At 39.1% G+C, this 22879-nt stretch overlaps 1 protein-coding gene across 1 annotated transcript in view; it reads right to left on the reverse strand.

Moving 5' to 3' along the window:
• Positions 1-22879, reverse strand: part of LOC140480286 (protein mono-ADP-ribosyltransferase PARP14-like) — a 66649-nt gene that overhangs the window by 13052 nt on the left and 30718 nt on the right. Inside the window, exons 7-14 of the mRNA XM_072574991.1 lie at positions 22432-22677; positions 20361-20582; positions 19328-19442; positions 15211-15324; positions 14960-15121; positions 9271-9462; positions 8020-8625; positions 1677-1831 (exon numbers count right to left, since the gene is read on the reverse strand). Of these exons, the coding sequence (XP_072431092.1) occupies positions 1677-1831; positions 8020-8625; positions 9271-9462; positions 14960-15121; positions 15211-15324; positions 19328-19442; positions 20361-20582; positions 22432-22677 (1812 nt within the window). The remainder of the gene's footprint in view (positions 1-1676; positions 1832-8019; positions 8626-9270; positions 9463-14959; positions 15122-15210; positions 15325-19327; positions 19443-20360; positions 20583-22431; positions 22678-22879) is intronic.

A 22879-nucleotide genomic window follows, 5' to 3' on the forward strand; every position in this document is an offset into this window, starting at 1 on the left:
CTTCAGTATCTGAAGTTCTGAATGGTGCTGATCATTGTGTAATCATGAGTCAACATCCCAATTCTGACCTTGTATGGTTATTGATGATGCCGCTAGGCTGAAGATGGTTGGGCTTGGGACACTGCCTTGAGGAACTCCTGCAGAGACATCCTGGAACTTAACCAACCACAACCATCTTCCTTTATGCTAGGGATGATTCCAACCAGTGGAGAGTTTTGTCTGAGAGTCCAGTTTTGCCAGAGCTTCTTGATGTTAAGGACAGTCAATTTCACCTCACTTTTGGAGTTATCTGTGAAATTCTCTTTCACAGAAACCAATGGAAACTAGGTCACTCAGTTCAAGGCTTAATTTGATAGATTTTTGATAAACAAGGATATCTGGGGCTTGTGGTGGAGGGAGAGTTGAGTGTTCGTGAGTGCGTACTTAGGAAAGAGGCGTTCACTTCACAGCAAGATCAGCCCTAATCTTATTAAGTTGTAGAGCAGGGTTAGGCTATATGACTATGTTCTTAACATATTTTTTGGATACACAGTAATTATTAAATATTTTGCATCTTCCAGTAGATATCAAGAAATTTTACCAATTTTCACTCTCCCACGTCAATGGATACTGAAACCAATTGTGAAGGTTAGCTTAGACAGGTTGTCATAACTTTGATAATCTGATTTAAACATATCATATACTCTTATATCATACCTTCATATATTAAAAGTGGTCTTAAAAAGAAGGAAACATGGACCCAAAATGTCAGTGGCAATCATCTGACCACAGGCTGAGGCAAGTTTTGGAAATCGATACAAAGTAAGCAAGATAATCTGAACTGAAATTACCATTTTATCTGAAGATTTTTAAACCTGTCACCTGAGTCTAGCATCAGGAAACCTGCCTCTTGTCTTGCATAGGAAATTGCATATATTGGACTCAAAAAGGTCGCTTGGAACTATTTGCCATCAAAAGATTATGGAACCAAATAGAGGAATAACCAAATGAATCTTATTACAGTTGCTGCATACAGAATGAAAATGGATTGGTAACCAATAGGAATTGACAACTCTCTCTTGGTGTTTCCTTGTCATCATCTTGGGGGCCATCGCCAATGATAAAACAATTTGCCATGTACTCAAGGATTCTCTAAATTTTCCAACCACTGAGTCGTCATGAATCAAGAATCAATTAAACAATTATAATCTCCAGTTGGTTCTTGTAGCAAAGTGGCAGCGTTCATACCTCTGGGATAGGAGATTCAAGTCCCACCTGCTCTCTGAACAGGTTGATTAGAAAGTATCTACACTCTTAACACCTCAATGATTTATGAAATTATAAGCTGCATGTTATCTTTCCCTGCTGTACTAGACAATCTCCTCTTTCCAAAACTTATTTATGTGTATTTGCAAGTATCTGACATCATTTTTATAATTTTTCTCAGGATACATAGGTTAATAATTTTATCTCTACCTTTACTTAATAAAACTCAATAATTGGCTCCTTGATTGTGGCTGGTCTTGCGTTTTAATTGCACGCTCATAAGAATTTAAAAACTGCAGCTCAGTGAGGAGGTTAGAAGAGGATAGTTGATTCACCCAGCCATACCGGGCCATTTCAAGGCTAAGTGAAATATTTTGTAACTGTTATGATTTCTGCTAACACTTTATTTGGAAATGAATATCAATGCTTACTGCATCAATTTTAAACGTTTGGCAAAATGCTATGTCCCCCAAAGAGTCCTGAAAGTCACGAGCTATTTCCTGGTATTCTGAGGAATCCGGTTTCACAGGTACTTCAAAGGATGTGCTATCATTTCCTCTGATCTCCCAGGTGTCTGGCAGTTCATCTGAAATGAAAGTAAAATTTGGTAGAAGTATTCGATTTGAGCAGATGCTTATCTTAAGCAATAATAAAAAAAAAGAGACAAATTAAGGAGGTAGCTTGATTAAGATTAAACCTGTCAATTCGACATCTTTCAAGTCAACCAGTTAGTTACTATAGGGTGACACTGTATCCGTGGAATTGTCTTCTGCGGTTTCACTTACCCGTGGTTTCCCGCGGCTGGAACAAATAAATGGGAATGTTCTGGAACCAGGGATCAGAAGGCTGCTGGGAAGGTATGTTTTCCAACTGAAATGAATGGGTTTGCTCCTATATGTGGTTTCAGGCTTCCGCAGTAGGTCCCAGAACGTATGTTCCACGGGTGCCGGGGGAACTACTGTATTGCTTTGGTATAAATGTAGAGGAATAAATTTACAAAGAAAAGTGCAAGAATTATGGAGTATTCATAATGCGGGACATTGAGGTGTTAACATATATTGCAGAGAGGGACAAGAATGCCTCAAATATGTTCAGCAGCATGTTGGACAGCAGGGTGTTTCCAGTCCAACGGGAAAGGAGACATTATTCACCTTAATTCTTGGGAATGAAGCAAATATTGTGGATCAAGTGCAAATTGAGGAATATTTCGGGCACGGTGACCATTGTATCATAAAGTTTTATTTAGCAATGGAAAGGACAAAGACAAATCCAAAATAAGAATAAGAATCTGAAGCAGTCCATGTTCAAGTAGAAGCTTTAGAGAGGATGCAGAGGAGATTTACTAGGATGCTGCCTGGATTAGAGGGCATGTCTTATGAAGGAAGGTTGAGGGAGCTCGGATGTTTTTCACTGATGAGAGGTGACTTATTAGAGGTGTACAAGATGATGAGAGGCATAGGTATAGTGGATAGCCAGAAACCTTTTCCCAGGGAGGAAATGGCAATCATAAGGGAGCATAAGTTTAAGGTGATTGGAGGAAATTTTAGGGGAGATGTCAGAGGCAGGTTCTTTACACAAAGAATGGGGGGTGTGTGGAATGCACGACCATTGGTGGTGGTAGAATCAGATTCATTAGGCACATGGATGATAGTAAAATGAAGGATTTGTAGGTTAGTTTGATCTTAAAATAAAAGGTCACCACATCATCAAGGGCCAAAAGCCCTGTACTGTGTTATACTGTTCTATGTTCTAACAAGATCGGGTCAATATCCAGGCTTGGATTGACAAATGGCAAGTAACATTCACACCACACAAATTCCAGACAATGATCATCACCAATAAGAGACAATTTAACATTTGCCCCTTGACATTCAATGGTATTACCATCACTAAATCGCCCACTATCAACATCCATTGACCATAAACTCAACCGAATTTGCCACATAAACTCACAGTGTCTACAAGAGCAGGCCAGAGGTTAGGAATATTGCAGCGAGTAACTCACCTCCCAGTTCCCCAAAGCCTGTCCACCATCTACAAGGCACAAGTCAGAAATGTGATAGAACATTTGCCACGTGCCTGGCTGAGTACAGCTCAAGCAACAATCAAGAAGCTTTGCACCATGCAGGACAAAGCAGCCTATTTGACTGGCACTACACGCACAAGCATCCACTCCCTCCACCACCAATGTTCAGTAGCAGCAGTGTGTGCCATCTATGAGCTTCACCAAAGATCCTTAGATATCACCTTCCAAAACATAACTATTTCTATCTAGAAGTACAAGGACAGTAACGGCAATGGTAACTCCATCACCTGTAAATTCCCCTCCAAGCAACTCACCTTGTTGATTTGGAAATATAGACTTCAAAAGGAATATGTGAAACAGCCATACAGACCTGTGACCCAAGTTAAAATTCATGGAGTGAAAGGGACAAAATGCAAAATTAACTGCACGACTGGAAACAGAAGAACAGTTTAGTGGTTGTTTTTTGAACTTGAAGGCAAGTTCCCCAGGAATTGATGTTGAGGCCTCAGTTCTTTATGGGTACATATAAAAGAATGAGACCCAGACCTTTTTGATGATGACACAAAACTTTGAAGTATTGTGAACCATAGTGTAAAACTTAAACAAACCCCAGAAAGATTGGAGGTATGAGCAGACAAGTGGCAAATGACATATTGTGGCATTATTTTGAAAGGAAGACTGTAAAGAAATAATGTAACATAAAGGGTAATATTTCAAATGAATACAGGAGCAGAGGGACCTGGATGGGTTTGTGCGTAAAGTATTGAAAGTGGCAGGACAGGTTGAGAGAGCAGTTAATAAAGAATACAATACCTGGGGCTTTATCGATAGGAACACAAAGTGCAAAAGCAAGGAAGTTATGTTAAACCCACATAAAATACTGTTTCAGTCTCAACTGGAGACTGTCCCCCGTTATGGGCATTACATTTTAAGAAAGATGTGAAGGCATTAGAAAGAGTGCAGAATTTCCAACAATCAACAATGGTCCCAGAGATGAGGATGGTACATACTTCTGCTACTGTAGGTCAGTGGTAAAGGGAGCACACTTATATGGCTGATCCAGTTCAATTTCTGATCAATTGAAACCCAAAGGATGTTGATAATGGGAGATTCAGTGATAGTAATGCCATTGAATATCAAGAGGCAATGGCTAAAGAACAGAACCCCTACAGTGTGGAAACAGGCCCTTTGGCCCAACAGTTCCACACCGACCCTCCGAAGTGGAGGCCATTCAGACCCATTTCCCTATATTTGCCCCTGACAAATGCACCTAGCCTACACATTCCTGTACACTATAGGCAATTTGGCATGGCTAGTTCATTTAACTTGCACATCTTTGGATTATGGGAGGAAACCGGAGCACCACAGACACAGGGAGGTTGTGCAAACTTCATACGGACAGTCGCCTGAGGCTGGAATCGAACCTAGGTCCCTGGCATTGTGAGGTAGCAGTGCTAACCACTGAGCTACCATGCTACCCTGTTAGATTTTCTTTTGTTGGAGATGGTCACTGCCTGACATTTGTGCAGTGTGAGTGTTATTTCCTTTATTCATGCATGGGATGAGAGTGTCACTGGCTAGGCATTTATTACCTAGAGGGCTGTTAAAAGTCAACCACATTACTGTGGGTATGGAGTCACATGTAGGCCAGACCCAGTAAAGATGGCAGTTTCCTTCTCTAAAGGACATTACTGAACCAGATGGGTTTTTCTAACAATCAACAATGGATTCATGGTCATCATTAGACTCCCAATTCCAGATATTTTCATTGAATTTAAATTCCACCATCTGCCATGATGGGATTTGAACCCGGGTCCCCAGAATATTATCTGGGTCACTGGGTTCCCAGTCCAGTGATAACACCACCAGGACATCACCATCCTTATTATCTGTTATTGTTAGCCAAAGTCTTAATGTTGGGCTACACGGTGACTCAGTGATTAGCACTGCTGCCTCACAACACTAGGAAAACAGGTTCGATTCCAGCTTCAAATTGCCTGTCAGCAGTTTACACATTCTCATGTTTGCACAGGATTTCTCTAGGTGCTACCTGTTTCCTCCCATAGTCCAAAGATGAGCAGGTTAGGTGGATTGGTCAGGCTAAATTGCCCATAATGTCCAGGGTTGTGCAGGGATACAGGGATAGGATGGGATACTCTTTGGAGTGTTGGTGTGGATTCGATGGGCCAAATGGCCTGCTTCCACATTTTAGGGATTCTATATCTTCAGCACCTAAGGAGTCAGAAATCATGCTGAATATTGCACACTCATGAATGCTGCTTATATCACATCATTGGATTGGGCCTAGAACACTACTGTAAGGAACTCCTACAGTGATGTCCCAGCACTGAGATGAGTGATCTTCAACAATCACCATAGTCTTCCTTTCACCTAGGCAATGACTCCAACCAGCAGAGAATTTTCCCCCAATCTCCACTGACTCCAGTTTTCTTAGACATCTTGATACCAGGTAAGTCACTCTCATATCCCCTCAAGATCATGTTTGGATTAATGGGTACAATGAGATTTGGAATTGAGTTTGATTAGCAGAACTGAAACTGAGCATCAATGAGCCCATTATTGTTGAATGAAGTGCCACTTGATAGCACTGTCGACAACACCTTCCATCATTCGTGATGACTGTGGGCAGACTGATGTGGCCATAAGTGGCTTGGTTAGGCTTAGAAGCAGAGGGCAAATGTCAGCCATTCCAACCATTGAAGTTGCCTTGCTATTCTAGATCATAGCAAATTAGCTGCTCAATGTCACTACCTTTAATGTCTAGAGTTACAAAGATTCACTACTCTGAATGAAGAAATTTCTCCCCACATCAGTATTAAACAGCCTGAGTCATATCCTCAGATTATGTCCCCTAATTCTACAGTCACCAGCTAGGGGAAACATCCTATCTATATCCACCCTGTCATGTCCTGCAAGAATTCAGTGAGAATACCTACCATTCTTTGAAACTCTGGGGAATACAAACATAATTTCCTCAATTTATTTTAGTGGATAGGACTTACATATGTAACTCCCCATGTTGTTGGGTAGATGCTAATGTTGTAATTGTATTCAAACCGTTCGACAGGCATGTGGCTTTTCTGGAGTAGAAGCCTTCAATACTACTGCCAGAATGTTGTTTAGAGTACTGCAGTATCCAGTTCCTTCAGCCATTTCTTGTGATCATATGGAGTTAGTCAGACTGGCTGAAGGCTGGCATCCATTATTCTGAGAACCTCAGGAGGATTGTGCACTCAGCACTTCTCGATGAAGATCCTTGCAGATGTTTCATCATTATGTTTTATACTGATATGCTAGAATTCCCCATCATTCATGACGGGCATCTTTGTGAATCTCCTCCTCCAATGAGATGTTTAATTGTTCACCCCCATTTATGATTGGGTGTGGTAGAGCTTTGATCTGGACTGCTGGTTGTGGATTTGCTAGGATCTTGCCTATTACTTGCTACTGAATGCGAAAGTAGTGCTGTGCTGTAATTAAGTTGACATCTCATTTGTAGGTGTGCTTGGTTCTGCTCCTAGCATATCTTCCTGCAGGGTTGATCACCTGGCTTGGTGAAAATGGTAGAGTGAGGCATAAATCTGGCAATGGGATTACAGATTATGGTTTAATAGAATTCCATTGCAGATGATGGCCCACAGCGCCTAATGGATGCTATTCTTTAAAGCTGATAGGTCTGTTTGAAATCTATCCCTTTCAGCATGATGCTCATACCACATGATACAATGGAGGGTTTTGTACATTCTCTACAAGCTTAGTTTTGTACTTTATATTCCTCATCTTAATCAATGCTGAAAGACTCTTTAGAGGTGGCATGGTAGCTCAGTGGTTAGCACTGCTGCCTCACAGCACTAGGGACCTGGATTCGATTCCAATCTTGGGTGGATTGTCTGAGTGGAGTTTACACATTCTGCCCGTGTCTGTGTGCCTTTCCCCCGGGTGCTCTGGTTTCTTCCTAAAATCCAAAGATGTGCAAGTTAGATGAATTGACCATGCTAAATTGCACATAGTGTTCAGGGGTGTGTAGGTTAGGTACATTAGTCAGGGGTAAATATGGGACAATAGGGTAGGGGTACAGGTCTGGGTGGGTTAAGCTTCGGAGGGTTGGTGTGGACTTGTTGGGCTGAAGGGCCTGTTTCCATACTGTAGGGATTCTTAAAAAAAAGTGAAGGCAGGATGCTTCCATGAGGACTTTTGCACTCCCACTGATACGGTCATGAACAGATGCATCTGCTACAAATCGATTGATAAGAACAAGTTTTAAAAATCTCTTTAATAAAAACAAAGTGCTGCAGAAGCTCAGCAGCTCTGGCAACATCTTTGGAGAGAGAAACAGGTCACATTTTGAATCTGATTTGACTGTTCTTCAGAACTTATCCAAGGAACAGTCATGTTGGATTCAAAACATAACTGTTTCTCTTTCCACAGATGCTGTCAGACCCACTGAGTTTCTCTACCTCCTTTTATATCAAATTTACAGTACCCACAGAGTGTAAGTACATTTTCCCCTCTGTTTTTGCATTCCTATATTTATACTTAAAAAAATTAAGAAATTTAGAAACAAATTTCTTTTAAATTCATAAATTACATATAAATTGGATTATTTCAGTTTCATGAAACAAAAATTGAGGTTCAATGAACATCCTAAAATGTAAATATGTAAGTTATCCCACTGCGCCTTTGAGATTTTTGATTAACAATTTCACCATTAAATTGTGTTTACCTACCTCCAGAACATCTACGATCAATGGAATATGAAGTTGCATTAGAGTCAGTTAATGTCCATTTTTGAAAGTCAATCACACAAAAATCGCCTCCTCCTATTTTTACTTGTACTTCATTTTCTTTCTCATTGTAAGCCTTTTCAAGGCAAGCATTCACAGTTGGATTGAAGGTTTCCCAATGATCATCCAACCAGAATTTCCAGCACACCTTATCCATAATAAACAGTTCTTCTTGCAATGTTACTTCTCTTTTTGCTATGTTGTGGCACACTTTAAAAATGACATCTTGAACAGAACAAATATCGGTTATACATCCAGATAAAGAGATGCTGTGACCAGCTCTATCTAACTGGTAAGCTACATGCAGTTTGGAGCAACACTCTTCTATTTCATCATAATCTTCTTGAGTAAACATCTCAAAAGATATTTCCACAGGTATTGTTTTCTCCATGTGTTCTCTAGTTGCTAGTTTTTGAATATCAGCCCATGCTTCTTCAATATTTTCTTCCTTCATGGAGTAAATCTGAAACTTTACTGGCTGCACTGAGTGCTCTTGTATATCTCTAGCATCTTCAGTCTGATTCCCAATCAGCCAACCCCCAAAATACTCTGAAACAAAAAAGGTTTAAAAACAAATAATAATCATTAGAATAAGATAAACAAATTTGATTACAATTTTTAAAGTAATGTGAAGTTTATACTTGTCTTATGGTTGATATTAGCAAGACCTCACTTTATGACCCTTTTTTCCTGATGAGCCAGTGATGATGAGCCTCCCACTTGTAAGCTGCATTTCAACTCACTTTGTAGGATATTAACAATCAAGTGCTTAATATAGTTTAGAGTTGTTGGTGGTGGCAGGTTGCAGAGCATATATTCACTTCCCACCCTTCCATTCAAGATTGAAGTTCTAAGTTATGACATTCATAATGAAAGCCATGATTGGAAGATTCTGGCAATTTGGACTTCAATCTGCAGGAACATATCTAACATTAACCAGCTTTCAATAACGTGTATAATGTGCCTGAAGTTGGTTCTTCATTTTCATGATGTGTCCTTAAAAGAGAGCAGCAGTTGATGTACTGCACCTGGGCTCAAAGACAGTATAATTATGCTCAAATATAGACACACAATACTGAAATTTATTTATCTTAGGAAATTTATTGCAGAGAATCAAAAATGATTCTGCAGAAAAGGCAATTATCCCCATTGGCTACACATTACAATACTTATACCATTATTGAAACAGCATACTTGTCATTGTGTTAAAAATTCCACTTCTTCCCGCTTGATGTTTTGATAACATTTCCTGGAATACTCGGACGTGATCAGATGAGGAATCGTTCACTATCACATGTATTGGCGTTGCTTGTGGTGTATCTCCATACTGATAAATGGAATCTATAACGCTTGCTGCAAATCCTCTTAGATCTCTAGATGAGCTTCCTGTTGAGAAATCTCCAAATAATTAAAACCAAAATTATTAAATACTGTACCAGAATTCTCTACAAGAGATAAAAGACTTTAAAATAACTTTGTTGTGAAGACTGAGTGGACACTCGGGATTACCATGGCAAAAGCTATAGACCACTAAGTTATTTTTTAAATCAAATAAAAATTGACTGCTACTAACACAACATAGAAGGGAAATGTTACTTAAAACGGTGACAGTGGATAGGCAACAGTTAGCATTTAAAGAATGTATGGATGAACTGCAACAATTGTTCATTCTGGTTTAGCTCAGTTGGTTTGTTGGTTTACAGAACAGTGTGGTGCCAACAGTGTGGGTTCCATTCCCATCATTGGTTTGAGGTTACCGTGAAGGACTCTCCTTCTCGACCTCTTCCCTCGCCTGAGATCTGGTTGCTCTCAGGTTAAATCACCACTAGTCACTTCTCTCTATTCAGAGAGCAGTCCCTCTATAGTGTAAAAGTAAAATGGAAAAGGTGGCTACTGTCGGTAACAAAAGAAATTAGGGATAGAATTAGATTCAAGGAAGGGATATACACAAAAAAAGCAGTGGACTTAAAGATTGGGAGCAGTTTGGAAGTCAGCAAAAGGGCACAGGGATTGATTAAGACAAGGAATGTAAAGTATAAAATTAAGCTTGTGGGGAATGTACAAACTGTTTGTAAACTGCTTCTTTCTATATGTGAAGAGGAAAGATTAGTGAAAGCAGATGTAGGTCCCTTACAATCAGAAATTGGACAAGTTATAATAAGAAACAAAGAGGTGACAGATCAACTAAATACATACTTTGGTTTTGTCATCACAAAGGAAGACAAAAAATATTGGGGAGCATAGATTCCAATGAGAGGGAAGAAATGAACAAAATCATTCTCAAGATTTTGAACAATATTAACAAATTTTCTTGGAGCATCTCTGCTCAAAAGTAAATAATCCCAGTTTATTTGATTTCTTCAAGTAATTAAGTCTTGCATGCCAAGTTCCATTCCAGTAAATCTCCACTGTATCCTCTGTATAACCCTATCATTCTTCCCGAATTATAATGCCCAAAAATGGGCACAATGTTTCAGAAGAGGCATAAATAATGTCTTAGAAATGTTTTCATACCTTACACCTTTATCCCAAATCCATTTTTTAAAATCAATTTTTTCAGCTTCAAAGACTTGCATACTCATAAGGCTCTAGATTTGTTTCTGAATTCCCTTTGAAATTGAATTAATTAGTTTGTATCCCCATTCCTCATTAAATTTCTTCTATCACACATCTTTCCATTTCACTTATGTTCTCTTCACACCTGTTATCAACCTCCTCACATTTCATGCATTCACAAGTTTTGTGTCATTTACAAACTTGGAAATTCTGCCCTGTAAATCAAAGTCATGATCAGGTATGTCAATACATAAAGAGATTCCAATTTTGACCACTGTTGAACAAAAATGCACACTTTCCTCCGGTCTGAAAACACTCACTAAAAACTACTACTCCCTACGCTCTATGCTTTAGTCAATTTCATTTTCAGGACAATACTGCATCTTTCATTCCAACGGTCTCAAATTTTGTCAAAATCTTTACTTTAGGCGCATACAACTTTATCAAATGCAAAAAATAGAAAGTGCTGGAAATACCAATCATCTTCAGAGAGAGAAACGGAGTTTGAGTCAAATGTGTTTGAAACAGTTCAGAACACTTATTTATGACCTGAAAGGTCGACTGTTTCTCTCATTCCTGATGTGCCCAGTTAAACTGAGCTTCTCCAACACTTTGTTTTTATGTCAGATTCCTGCATTCACAGTATTCTGCTTTTACACAAATAAGATTTGCTTTCAATCTATTGAGTTCAATTTTATGATATTTTGGTTGTATGATTTTTATCACATTTCATGGAGGGTTTCTCTCCACAAGGCCTAGTGGGTTTTCTAATATTAATGTCCCAAACTCACCTCATTAACTAACTACTAACCACTACTATGAGACTGTTTTTAAAATGACACTAGCTCAATTCTCCTACTCACGGTAGATAGAACTACTTGCCATTGTGGATCCCTGGGATCCCTGGCGGTGGCTCAGCTTTAAAAAGCACAAGCGCTTTGGTCCAGATCTGTCCTGAATAACATGACAATTAAGGGGAATTTGGCGCACCACTTTGTAGACAGGGACCTGGAGGGTGGTGCAGAGTAGAGATGTCCTCTTCCCACAGAAGTACCAGAAGAGGCTGTGACACACGCTCAGTCTGCCTAGTCTGAGGTTGCTGCACATGTAGTGTGGTCTCAGCCATCTGGGGTAATGTCTGGCAGTGAAGGAAGTAAGACAGTGATCTCTGCTCAACTGGAGTTAGGACCATAGCATTTGGAACAGAATTAGGCCATTCAGCCCATGGAGTCTGCTCCACCATTCAATCATACTGTAACTGCCCTGTCCCTGCCTCCCCATACTCACTCACATTTCTGCTACTGTTGATTTGCTTGCAGCAGCTTTCCTCAGTTGCTTTCAGCAGTTATCCTGTCAAGCCTCTTAAGAATCACAAATGCCTCAGTGAGATCACCTCTCATTCTTCTAAACTTCAATAAGCAGAGACTAACCTATTTAATCTTTGCTCATAAGACAATCCATCCATACCAAGGATCATCCTAGTGAACTGATAACTTTCCTTAAATAAAAGGAACCAAAACTGCTCACGGTACTCCAGATATGGTCTCATCAGTATCTTGTATAATTGCACTAAGACTTTCCTATTCTTAAACTTCAAACTCCTTGAAATAATGGTAACATTCAATTAGCCTTCCTGACAACCTGCTGCACCTGTGAGTTTGCTAATTTTGTGTTTCATGCACATGTCCCGTGGTGCTGCAGCTTTCTGCAGTTTTTCTCCATTTAAGTAATATAGTACAACCTCAATTATCTGAATGAGATGGGCTGGGAATATTTTGTTTTGATAACTGATTGTTCAGATAACTGATCTGATCTTAAACAAGTGGTAATTTATGAGTGCTGTTTATCCAAACGTGCCTCGTTATCTGGCAATGCATACCATAATGCCATGTAACTGATAACTCAATGCTGAGTTGCCTAATGCTGTTTGTATGGGATTTTTACTTGAGATTTTGTTTGGAAAATCCGAAATTCAGATAACTGATGTTCAGATAATCGAGGTTTTACTGTATACTGATTTCTTGTTCTCTTTTCTGAAATGATCAACTTTACATTATACTGCACTTGCCAACTTTTGTCCACTTACCTAACCTATTAACTCTGTAAACAGTAGGAACATAAGAACAGGAGTAGGCCATTCAGCCCCTGAGGCTGTTTTACCATTCAATGATATCGTTGCTCATCTGTGGCCAACTCCAAATATGGGCCTTTGCAGAAGACAGTTCCAAACATCTACCACTCTTGGCGTGTAGAAGTATTTCCAAACCTCTCTCTTGAATGGTCTGGCCCAAATTCTCAGACTATTACCCCAGGTCTAGAATGCTCAAACAGTGGAAATACTGAATCTACATTGTTTTTTCCTGTTAATATTTTGAAGATCTCCCCTTTACCTTTTAAATTCGAGAAAAACAAGCCTACTTTGCATAATTTCTCCTTAACCCCGGAAGTCCAGGTATCATTCTTGCAAACCTACGTTGTATCCCTCCAAGGCCAATATATCCTTGCTAAGATGTGGTGCCCAGGTCTGATCACAATAGTGGAGGTCTAACCAGACTGCAGCAAAACTTCTGCAAACTTATACTCCAGTCCAGTAGATATAAAGACTAGAATCCCATTATGTTTCATGATTATTTTCTGCACCTGTTTGTGACATTTTAAAGATTTATGCTCCTGAACACCCAAGTCTCGTCGGACATCTTGTAACTTGTCTTTTCACCTATATTTGTATTGTCTGTAAATGTGGCAACAGTACATTTATTTCCCTCCTCCAAGCCATTAATAGATGTTCTAAACAGCAATAGTGCCAGCACTGATCCCTGTGGAACATGTAACCAAGCTGAAAAGATTGCCCTTATCCCCACTTATTGTTTCCTACCCATTAACCAATTCTCTATCCATGCCAAAAACTATCTCCAACACCATGCGCTCTCTTATGGCTTAATCTTGTGAGATACCTTGTCAAATACCTTCTGGAAACCAAAACACAACACATTTACTGTCTTATCTCTGTGCAGTCTAGTTGAGACTTTCTCAAAACTCTAAAAAATTAGGCAGGATTTTCCTTTCATGAAGCCGTGCTAACTCTGCTTGATTAGATATGATTTTCCAAATGTTCTGCTGCTACTTATTTAATGATCGATTCCAACATTTTTTCCAACAGTACATGGTAGGCTAATCAGACTTTAATTACCATCTTTTTGCCTCTCTTTCTGAATAGGAGGACCACATTTGCAATTTTTCAATACTCTGGTACTTACCTAGAATCCAAGGATTTTTGGGAAATTACAACCAATGCACCCACTATCTCTGCAGCTATCTCTTTTAGGATCCTAGGCTGCAAGCATCAGGACCATGGCCTTCCTTTGGCCTCAGTAGTTTGTCGAAATTACTTCTCTAGTGATTGTGATAGTCACTCCTCCCTGTATTCTTTACTATTAATGGGATGCTCAAAGTATCTTCCACCGTAAAGAATGATCCAACATATCTGTTTACCTCCTCTGCCATTTTGCTGTTCTCCATCTCCCCAGATTCATTTTCTAAGGGGCCTATGTTCACTTTGACCACCCTCTTCATAATTATATATTTAAAGACGTTCTTATTGTCACTCATTTGCCTTGTTGTTTTATTTTCTCTTTATTATCATTTTAGTTCCACTTTGCTGGATTCTGAATGTATCCCAGTCTTCACGACTCTAACCGACTTCTGCCTCCTTATGTGATTTTTCTTTCAACTTAACACTCTCGTAAGTTTTCTTGGTTAGCCATGGTTCTGAGAATGTTTCCTCCTTGCAGGATATAGTTTTGCAGAGAGTCATGAACTACCTCCTTAAATGCCTGCCACTTGTTTACCATCTCTCCTGCTAATTTATCCACTCAAGCCACTTTAGCTAACTATCTTCATTTCATTATAATTCCCTCTATTTAGGTTAAATACAGTTGCTTCTGACTCAAGGTTCTCACTGCCACACAGAATATTAAATTCTATCATATTATGATCAAAACTTTTTAAGGGATCGCTTACTCTGATGTCATTTATTAAACCTGCCTCATTACCCATTACCAGACATGAAACAGCCTGTTTCCTGGTTGGCTGCATGACATATTGCTTTAGGAAACTATCCCTAATGTGTGAGAGTTTGTTGTGGTAGCAACGTTTTCCAACTGGATTCAATAAATTTAATTTATATATTACAATACGTAGTCCTAATTGAGATTAAGTTTGTGCATTAAATGATCATGTCTCATTTTGGAGATAAACTGCCAATGGTTTACAATTTAATCGTTGGTATTGCACATGGAACAGTTAACAACAACAATAACATAATTACCTGAGCCCTGTTGTTTTGGTATAGGGATATATAAGAAATCATACTGATGGTTACCACATTTCTGCAAAGCTTTTAACAAATTCTTTGTAAAGTCTGTTTGTCCCCTTAATTTAATGTAATATACACATCCTCTTGATATTGTGTCAAAACCTGTTTTCTTCTCTGTTAAAAAAAGGGAAATATAACTATTAATTTCTGTTACATCGAAGTTTTAGAAGATAAACAACTTTTTAAAATGAGTTTAATCTTACCACTATAATCCACCACTAGAATGTTTCCATTTTTTGAAATGCCATCACAGCGCAGTTCAAAGGTAATTTTCCCAATATTCGTTAATAAAAGAGAGCTTACAGTTTCAACCTCTCCTAAATAAGTTAGAAGTGAAAACAATCAATGTCATCAGAAACTGAACACATCAGTTTTATTTCTGTATTAAATGCCTGAATTGAAAATATAAGCAATATTACAGGAATGCATGAATAAATATTATTATATTCATGAAATATCAAATGATATTTAGTTTTCCAGTGATCAAATCTAGGCAATTAATATTTCATTAACTCCCACATTAGATTAACATTTGTTTATGAAATACTCAATAGAAGGAATAAAAAAGAATCTTCAAAATATTTCTGATTAATAATCAATTACATTGCTCATAAAAACAAATTGAGAAGGTTACTTTGAAGATTCATAAAGAATTCTGTTACAATGCAGAGGTTGAACTTCTCTAAATTAAAACCAAACACCCAGAACAGCTCATCTTGCCATCTGTTAAAAGTGTGAGGGAGTGAAAGAAAACTCCTAATTTCCACTATTTAAAAGAAAAACAACAACTTATTTTCCAAACAAAACTCTCAACAAAACTATTAACAAGCACACTTTCCCCTCACTGCACACAATCCTATGAACATGCTGTTCTAATAACACACTTACTAAACATTACATTAATTTACTCTCAACTCCACACAGTCTGTCTTTTCTTCCATCTGCTGATCTCCCCGGGTCTTCTTCTTTTTTTACTGTGACTATGCTTTACAGGAAAACCTTTGATAAAGAGTGCTTTCTAACTTCTTTGAGAACAAGTTTATCGATGGGCAGTTAGCTCTCTGGCTCCACAGCAGTTGCTCAGCTGATTGGTGGCAATTACTCTAAATGCTTGCTTTTTTTTATACTTCACAACATCATTCCCTGTCATGAATCTAATGCTGTCAGAACAATAAATTCAAACTCGATTGGGTTTTAGTATCCTGGGCATAATTTAAACTAATTGGATAAATTTGAATTGTTGTCAAAACAGCAACCAAAACTCAGATATCCATTTAACGGCCAATTGTTACATTTTGAAATGGCCCATCTCCCAGCCTTCTCATTCAGACAGTCAGGCCTGCACTTTAAGTTTAATTCAATATTCAGAAAACACTATTTTATAAAGTGAACATAATGCTTTTGGCTTCATAACAATTAGTGTAACCATATTTTTAACATGGATTCTATTACCAAAATAAATTTAGGATGTTACTATTTTACAGAGACATTTGGATTAGGTTTTCAATAAAAAGATATGTAAATTCCTTTCAATAGAACATTGTTGTGAACAAGAAAACTCCTCAAACTACTTCAAATCACTAACACTTTGAAGACAGACAGTGACATAGCTTGTACATGATTGTAACACGGAACTACTATACAGTTGTAAATGCTGCTGACAATCCCTGTATTGCTCTGCAGCACAAAATATGAGCCATATCTGTAGCATTACTGTCAATGCAAAACTGACAGTCACAGTGAATAACATCCAATCCAATGCCTTTTAAAATGCTACAGTTGTGCCATCCTGGACCACTTTCTCTGGACATTTATTCCATAGATGCATGAAAAGTGCATCTATGCACTTTCCTCTGCATGAAAAAGTTGCCCCTTAGGTCCCTTTCAAATCTTTCTCCTCTCACCTTAAACCTATGCCCTGGCTTGGGACTCCCCAGACCTGTGGAACAGACCTTGGCTATTCAACTCTATCAGGATGTTCTCCTTTCTTTTTGAAGTCAATGATGAATTCTTTAGTTTGCTGCTGAGAGAGAAAAGTTGTTTTCATTGCACCACAACACCAATCCCTCTATTACTGAGCTCATTATTGACTTTTGGTGGGATGATACTCATAATCTCGGCTCCAACCCCCCCCCCGCCGCCACAAACACACACACACACGCACACACACACATTAACAGCACAGAGGTGAAATGAGTGGAGATTGTCAAGCTCCTGGGCGTGGTCATCCACAACAAGCTTCCTTTGGACTCTTCATGTGGATGCACTGGTTACAAAGGCCCAACAACATCTCTTCTTCCTCAGGCAGCTGAGGAAATTTGGCATGATGGCGAATACCCTTAATAACTTTATAGGTGCACCAGTGAGAGCATTCTGTCTGGATGTATCACTACCTGGTATGGCAACTGTGCCATTCAAGATCAGAGATAGTTACAGAGTGTGGTGAACTCGGCACGGACAATTACAAATGTCAACCCCCATTTATAGAATCCATCTACCAGGCCTGCTTCAAGGAAAGGCCGCCAGCATTCTCAAAGATCCATCGCACCCTGCAATGTTTTTCTACAATCTCTACCATCGGGGAGAAGGTACATAAACCTGAACACACGCACCAGCTGGTTTCAAAACAGTTTCTACTCTACTGTTGTTAGAATACTGAATGGACTCAAACTCTTAACATTTGCTGTACCTGTGTTTTTGTTTTTGCCGCTGTTTACCTATTATTTACTTATCTATGTTACTTAACTCTGTGAACTGCCTGTACTGATGCAAGACTAAGCTTCTTACTGTGTACACATAACAATAAATTCAATTCAATTTCCTTCTGTAGTTTGCCTTGTGGTTATTAGGTATCCGTCCAAATATGGTGGTATCATCAGCGAACTTGTAGATGGTGCTCATTTGGAATTTGGCAACAGTCGTGGGGTTGCAGGGATTACAGTAGAGGGGTGTGGATACATCCTTGGGGGCTCCAGTGTTGAGGTTATCATGGAGGAAGTGCAGTTACCTATCTTCACTGATTGTGGTCTGTGGGTCAGAAGCAGAGGATTGCGCAGAGGCAACGTCGACCACTCTGCCTTCCATCATCTTTGTCACCTCTTCAAAATGCTCAATCAAGTTAATGAGACACAATTTTCCACACACCAAGCCATATTGACTATCCCTAATCAGTTCTAGCCTTTCCAAATATATGTAAATTCTGTCTCTCAGAATCCCTCCAACAACTTTTTTTTAAGATTCCCAACAGTGTAGAAACAGGCCCTTCGGCCCAACAAGTCCACACCGACCCTCTGAAGAGTAACCCACCCAGACCCATTTTCCTCTGACTAATGCGGTTAACACTATGGGCAATTTGACATGGCCAATTCACCTGGACTGCACATCTTTGGACTGTGCGAGGAAACCGGAGTACCCGGAGGAAACCCATGCATTTGCCCACCATCAATGTTAGGCTCACCAGTCTATAGTTCCCTGGCTCTTCCTTACCACTTTTTTTTAAGATTAGATTAGATTAGATTATTTACAGTGTGGAAACAGGCCTTTCGGCCCAACAAGTCCACACCGCCCTGCCGAAGCGCAACCCACCCATGCCCCTACGTCTACCCCTTACCTAACACTACGGGCAATTTAGCATGGCCAATTCACCTGACCCGCACATCTTTGGACTGTGGGAGGAAACCGGAGCACCCGGAGGAAACCCACGCAGACACGGGGAGAATGTGCAAACTCCACACAGTCAGTCGCCTGAGGCAGGAATTGAACCCAGGTCTCTGGCGCTGTGAGGCAGCAGTGCTAACCACTGTGCCACCGTAGCTATCAATGATACAAATATCTCAGCAAGGGGCTCAGCAATCACTTTCTTAGTGTCCCACAAAATTCTGGGACACACCTTATCAGGTTTTGGGAGTTTATCCACCTTTATGCAATTAAGACATCTAGCACCTCCTCCATTGTGATATGAACACTTTTCAAGGTATCAGTATTTATTCTCTGAATTTTCTAGCTTCCATTTTCTTCTCTATAGAGATATTATTTCTTGAGATATAGATTATAGTTAGTAGCTAATTAAGCTTAATAACAGTAGGTGAGAATAACTGGCCAGTACTTTTAAAGAGCTGGTAAGACACATGATCTTTATGATTCTCTTCTTTATTTCTATTTTGGGAAGAAAAATTTGAATCTCTACCTGATTAAATTCAATTCTTTTAAACTCAATTATTTTGACTTCAGCATAAAAGTATTAATTTACTATCAGAGGCACAAGAAATGTCAGGCACTTTAAAAACAAACGTGAAAAGGTAAGATAATAGTTATAATTACTTGTCATGTTTGCTGGTGGTGAATCAGGCACTTTTTGAGCTTTTCTTAACTCTTTATAGAATAAGAGTTCATTGAGTGGAAGTCCTTCTGCTATCAACAGTGCGTCTTCAAAACTCTGCAAAATTGAACAGGTTGTTTGTTTCTTGTCTAAATACTTCAAACTATTATTATTTGATACACAAAATATTTAAGAATTTTAATCAATATTTGACTTTCCAATTTTATTATTGAGATTATTTTCTTAAATTGCATATATATTTGTCATTACTATTTTTAATGAAGTGAAATATTTGATTTACTTCCAAGTGACAAGACAAATCATAGAAGCCTGACAGTGTGGAACCAGGCCATTTGACCCTCTAAAGAGCTTCTCACCCAGTCATACTTCATACCCCTGTATTTCCCATGGCTAATCCACCTAGCCTGCACGTCATTGGACACCAAATGCAGTTTAGTATGACCAGTCCATGGAGCCTGCACATCTTTGGACAGTGGGAGGAAACCAGAGCATCCAGGTGAAACCCACGTAGACACGGGGAGAATACGGAAATTCCACACAGACAGTCGCCTGAGGTTTGAATCAAACCTGGGTCCCTGGTCCTGTAAGGCAGCAGTGCTAACCAATGAGCTGTGCTGCCTCCTGTTCTTTTAAAGGAAATAGGTCTTTTCAAAGAGCATCATTAATTGTTCTGCAAATATTTAGTTTGCTTTGCAAGGTTATTGTTTAAGATATGGCACAGATTTTTGTGTAGGTTGAAATCAGAAAAATGTAAACATGAGAAAAATTCTTTTGGGGCATGTTTTTAAATTGCAACATCGAGAGAAAAGATTAGACATGGCATAACACCAGCATGGCTGCCGAGTGTAGAACCAAACAAGAGGCCCAGAGATCCCAGAGTGACTTTCTAAGTGCCTTGCTGCAACCCTGAAAGGCAACACAGTATCAGTACCTTTTTAAATCTTTATTTTAAATCCAAAAGTACTGGTTTGCTGATGCTCAGCTTGATAGAAATTATGTGAAAGGTATACATACCGAGTACAGATCCAGGTCCTTTTCGTATATGATCAACTTCACTCTTTTAAGTGTGGATGTAGGATTTTCCGCACTGAATTTCTTTATCTCCTCAAAAAACATTTCTGCTACGGTATTCTTTGGAAACCTCAAATTTCCAGTCCCAATGGCAGGAAAACTCATTGATTTGTAATGACTTTCATGTGCATTCTTAAGGCATTTTTGGATGATTGTCCGAAGCAGCTGATGATAAAAATGGGATTTCTTTAGATTACATAATTTGTTTCAAATTTACTACAGCCTTTCAGAATGCCTTAGGTCACATAAGATCAATATGATATTACTCTTTAAACCTAGTTACTTTGTACTCTTTCTTACATTTCACAACAGTGATGCAGTTTACTTTGTTCTCAACCATTTTTCACATTAAATTTTTATAGCCATCTACTCTCTCAAAGCCAAGATTATGATTCTGAAAGCTTCAATTTGGTCATGGTCAATGAATGGTCATGAAAACCTTCCAGGAGTTGAAAAACCTTTTCTCATTGACAGTATTGGCAATCCCTAGTGACACCAAGGGATGAATTTCATGGCTATGTCAGTGGGCCTTTCCACTACCTGGAGAGCTGGTGACAATGCCGCCATGGCAATTTCTGATATTGAATTCTGCCTATTGTTGGGGACATTGTACCTTTTGAGGGGAAGATTCTGCTATCTTGCACTGACAGCCAAACGTAGAAGGTCTTTTTTGAAATTCAATCATGGCATGTAGATATTGCTGGCATTTATTACCCACTGCTGAATGCCCAAAAGATAGTTAAGAGTCAACCACATTGCTGTGGGTCTGGAGTCAAGTGTAGACCAGATCAGGTAAGGATGGCAGTTTCCTTCCCTGAAGGACACTTGTAAACCAGATGGATTTTCTTCCCACCAATTGACAATGGTCATCATTTGACTCTTAATTGCAAAATTCTATTCAATTCAAATTCTAATAGCTGCCATGGCAGGATTTGAACTCCGGTCCCCAGAATATTATTGGGTCTCTGGATTAATCGTCTAGTGATAATACCATGAGGCTGTCACCTCCCCTTATGTCTGAGATGAGGAGTAGCACTGCAGGCTACTCCAGTGGAGAGGTAAATGGGACAGCCTCACTGAGACCAGTCAGGCAAATCAAGAGAGAGTGTGATGTTGGGTGTGGAAAATGGTTTTGAGGTAAAGGATGTAGTAAGGCTTGGGGGTGCTTCACATGATGTCTGAACAAGAAGTCCCATCAAGAACCTGCAAACAAATTGCCAGGGCATACAAAATTACCAGCTTTAGGGCCTAATTTGCCCAAGGGGCAGGAAGACTAACTTAGCACACTTGCTGCTCAGAGCTAATTAAGTGAAAGAGTCAGGAAGTTGACAGGTACTTTACTGTGTGCCTTCAGGCTGATTAAATGACTTCCTGCAATTCCCTGTCTGCTTCCTGGGAAAGAATTAAATTCTACTCCAATTTTCCTTCCTTTTGCAGTATAGTATCCTGATCCATTCCATGGCTGGTAGACTGCAAAAGAGTTGGAGAATGTTGTATTGATTTTATATCATCCAATGTGATTTGTGTCATCTCAGTGTCCTACAGTAAAGAGGTGGTGCACTTCATCAACACACTTAAATCAGGCTTCCCCAGGGCAACTTAAATCTTATAGGTCCTATGCAAGTTTCCTAGGTCCACAAGCTATTGAGTATCTTTTTCCAGCATCCTTTGGGAAGAGTGGAGTTACTCACCCTATTCCCTTTAAGGAGTCTTCAGCCTACTTTCTGAAGACTGCTCCTTTCCCAAGTTCTGAATGGTTTGACTCCTGATTTCAAGAACTGGCCACAGGTTTGGTATAGGCCACCATAGTAAGATGAAATTAATTGAATAGAAGAAACAAATTAAGTTTAAGGAGGCTGACATAAACATAAACATTGAGGAAAACGAAGGATTTGAATAGAGAAATCAGTCAACAGTCAGCTTTTTGTTAGTTTTACTTAGAAATAAAACTTTCATAAATCAAAACAATGAAGAAACCGCTGTTAGAAAACATAATTCCAATATGTAAACTTACTTCTTCAGCTTGAGAAGCTTTATCTGCACTCCAGTGACAACAAATTATGTTGTATACTTCTTGGCAATGCAACCCACAATTCATGGTACTGACAGGTAAAACATCCCCAGCTTGAAATGTTGTTGAGCCTTTGGCGTTGTTTGTGTTTATTTGCAATTCAGGTCCAGCCTGTTTTAGAATTGCTTTTGATACAGGTCCTTGTGAAAGATCCATAGCATCAGACACTGTGTTCACGATGACATCACACTGAAGAAAATATTTAAACAGAAATGTAATTGTATTTTAATGTTTAATGGAGAGGTCGGCTGTACTATTTCAAAGTTATTTGAAAATATATACAATTGCATGCCAGTGAGATTGATTGGATTGCACTAATACATATTATACTCCAAAGTGAAAATTAATATCCGCATTCATCATCCATTAATTACTGCAAAACAATAAAATT

The sequence above is a fragment of the Chiloscyllium punctatum genome, chromosome 8 (genome assembly GCF_047496795.1).
Source record: "Chiloscyllium punctatum isolate Juve2018m chromosome 8, sChiPun1.3, whole genome shotgun sequence".
In the NCBI taxonomy this organism is placed as follows: domain Eukaryota; kingdom Metazoa; phylum Chordata; class Chondrichthyes; order Orectolobiformes; family Hemiscylliidae; genus Chiloscyllium; species Chiloscyllium punctatum.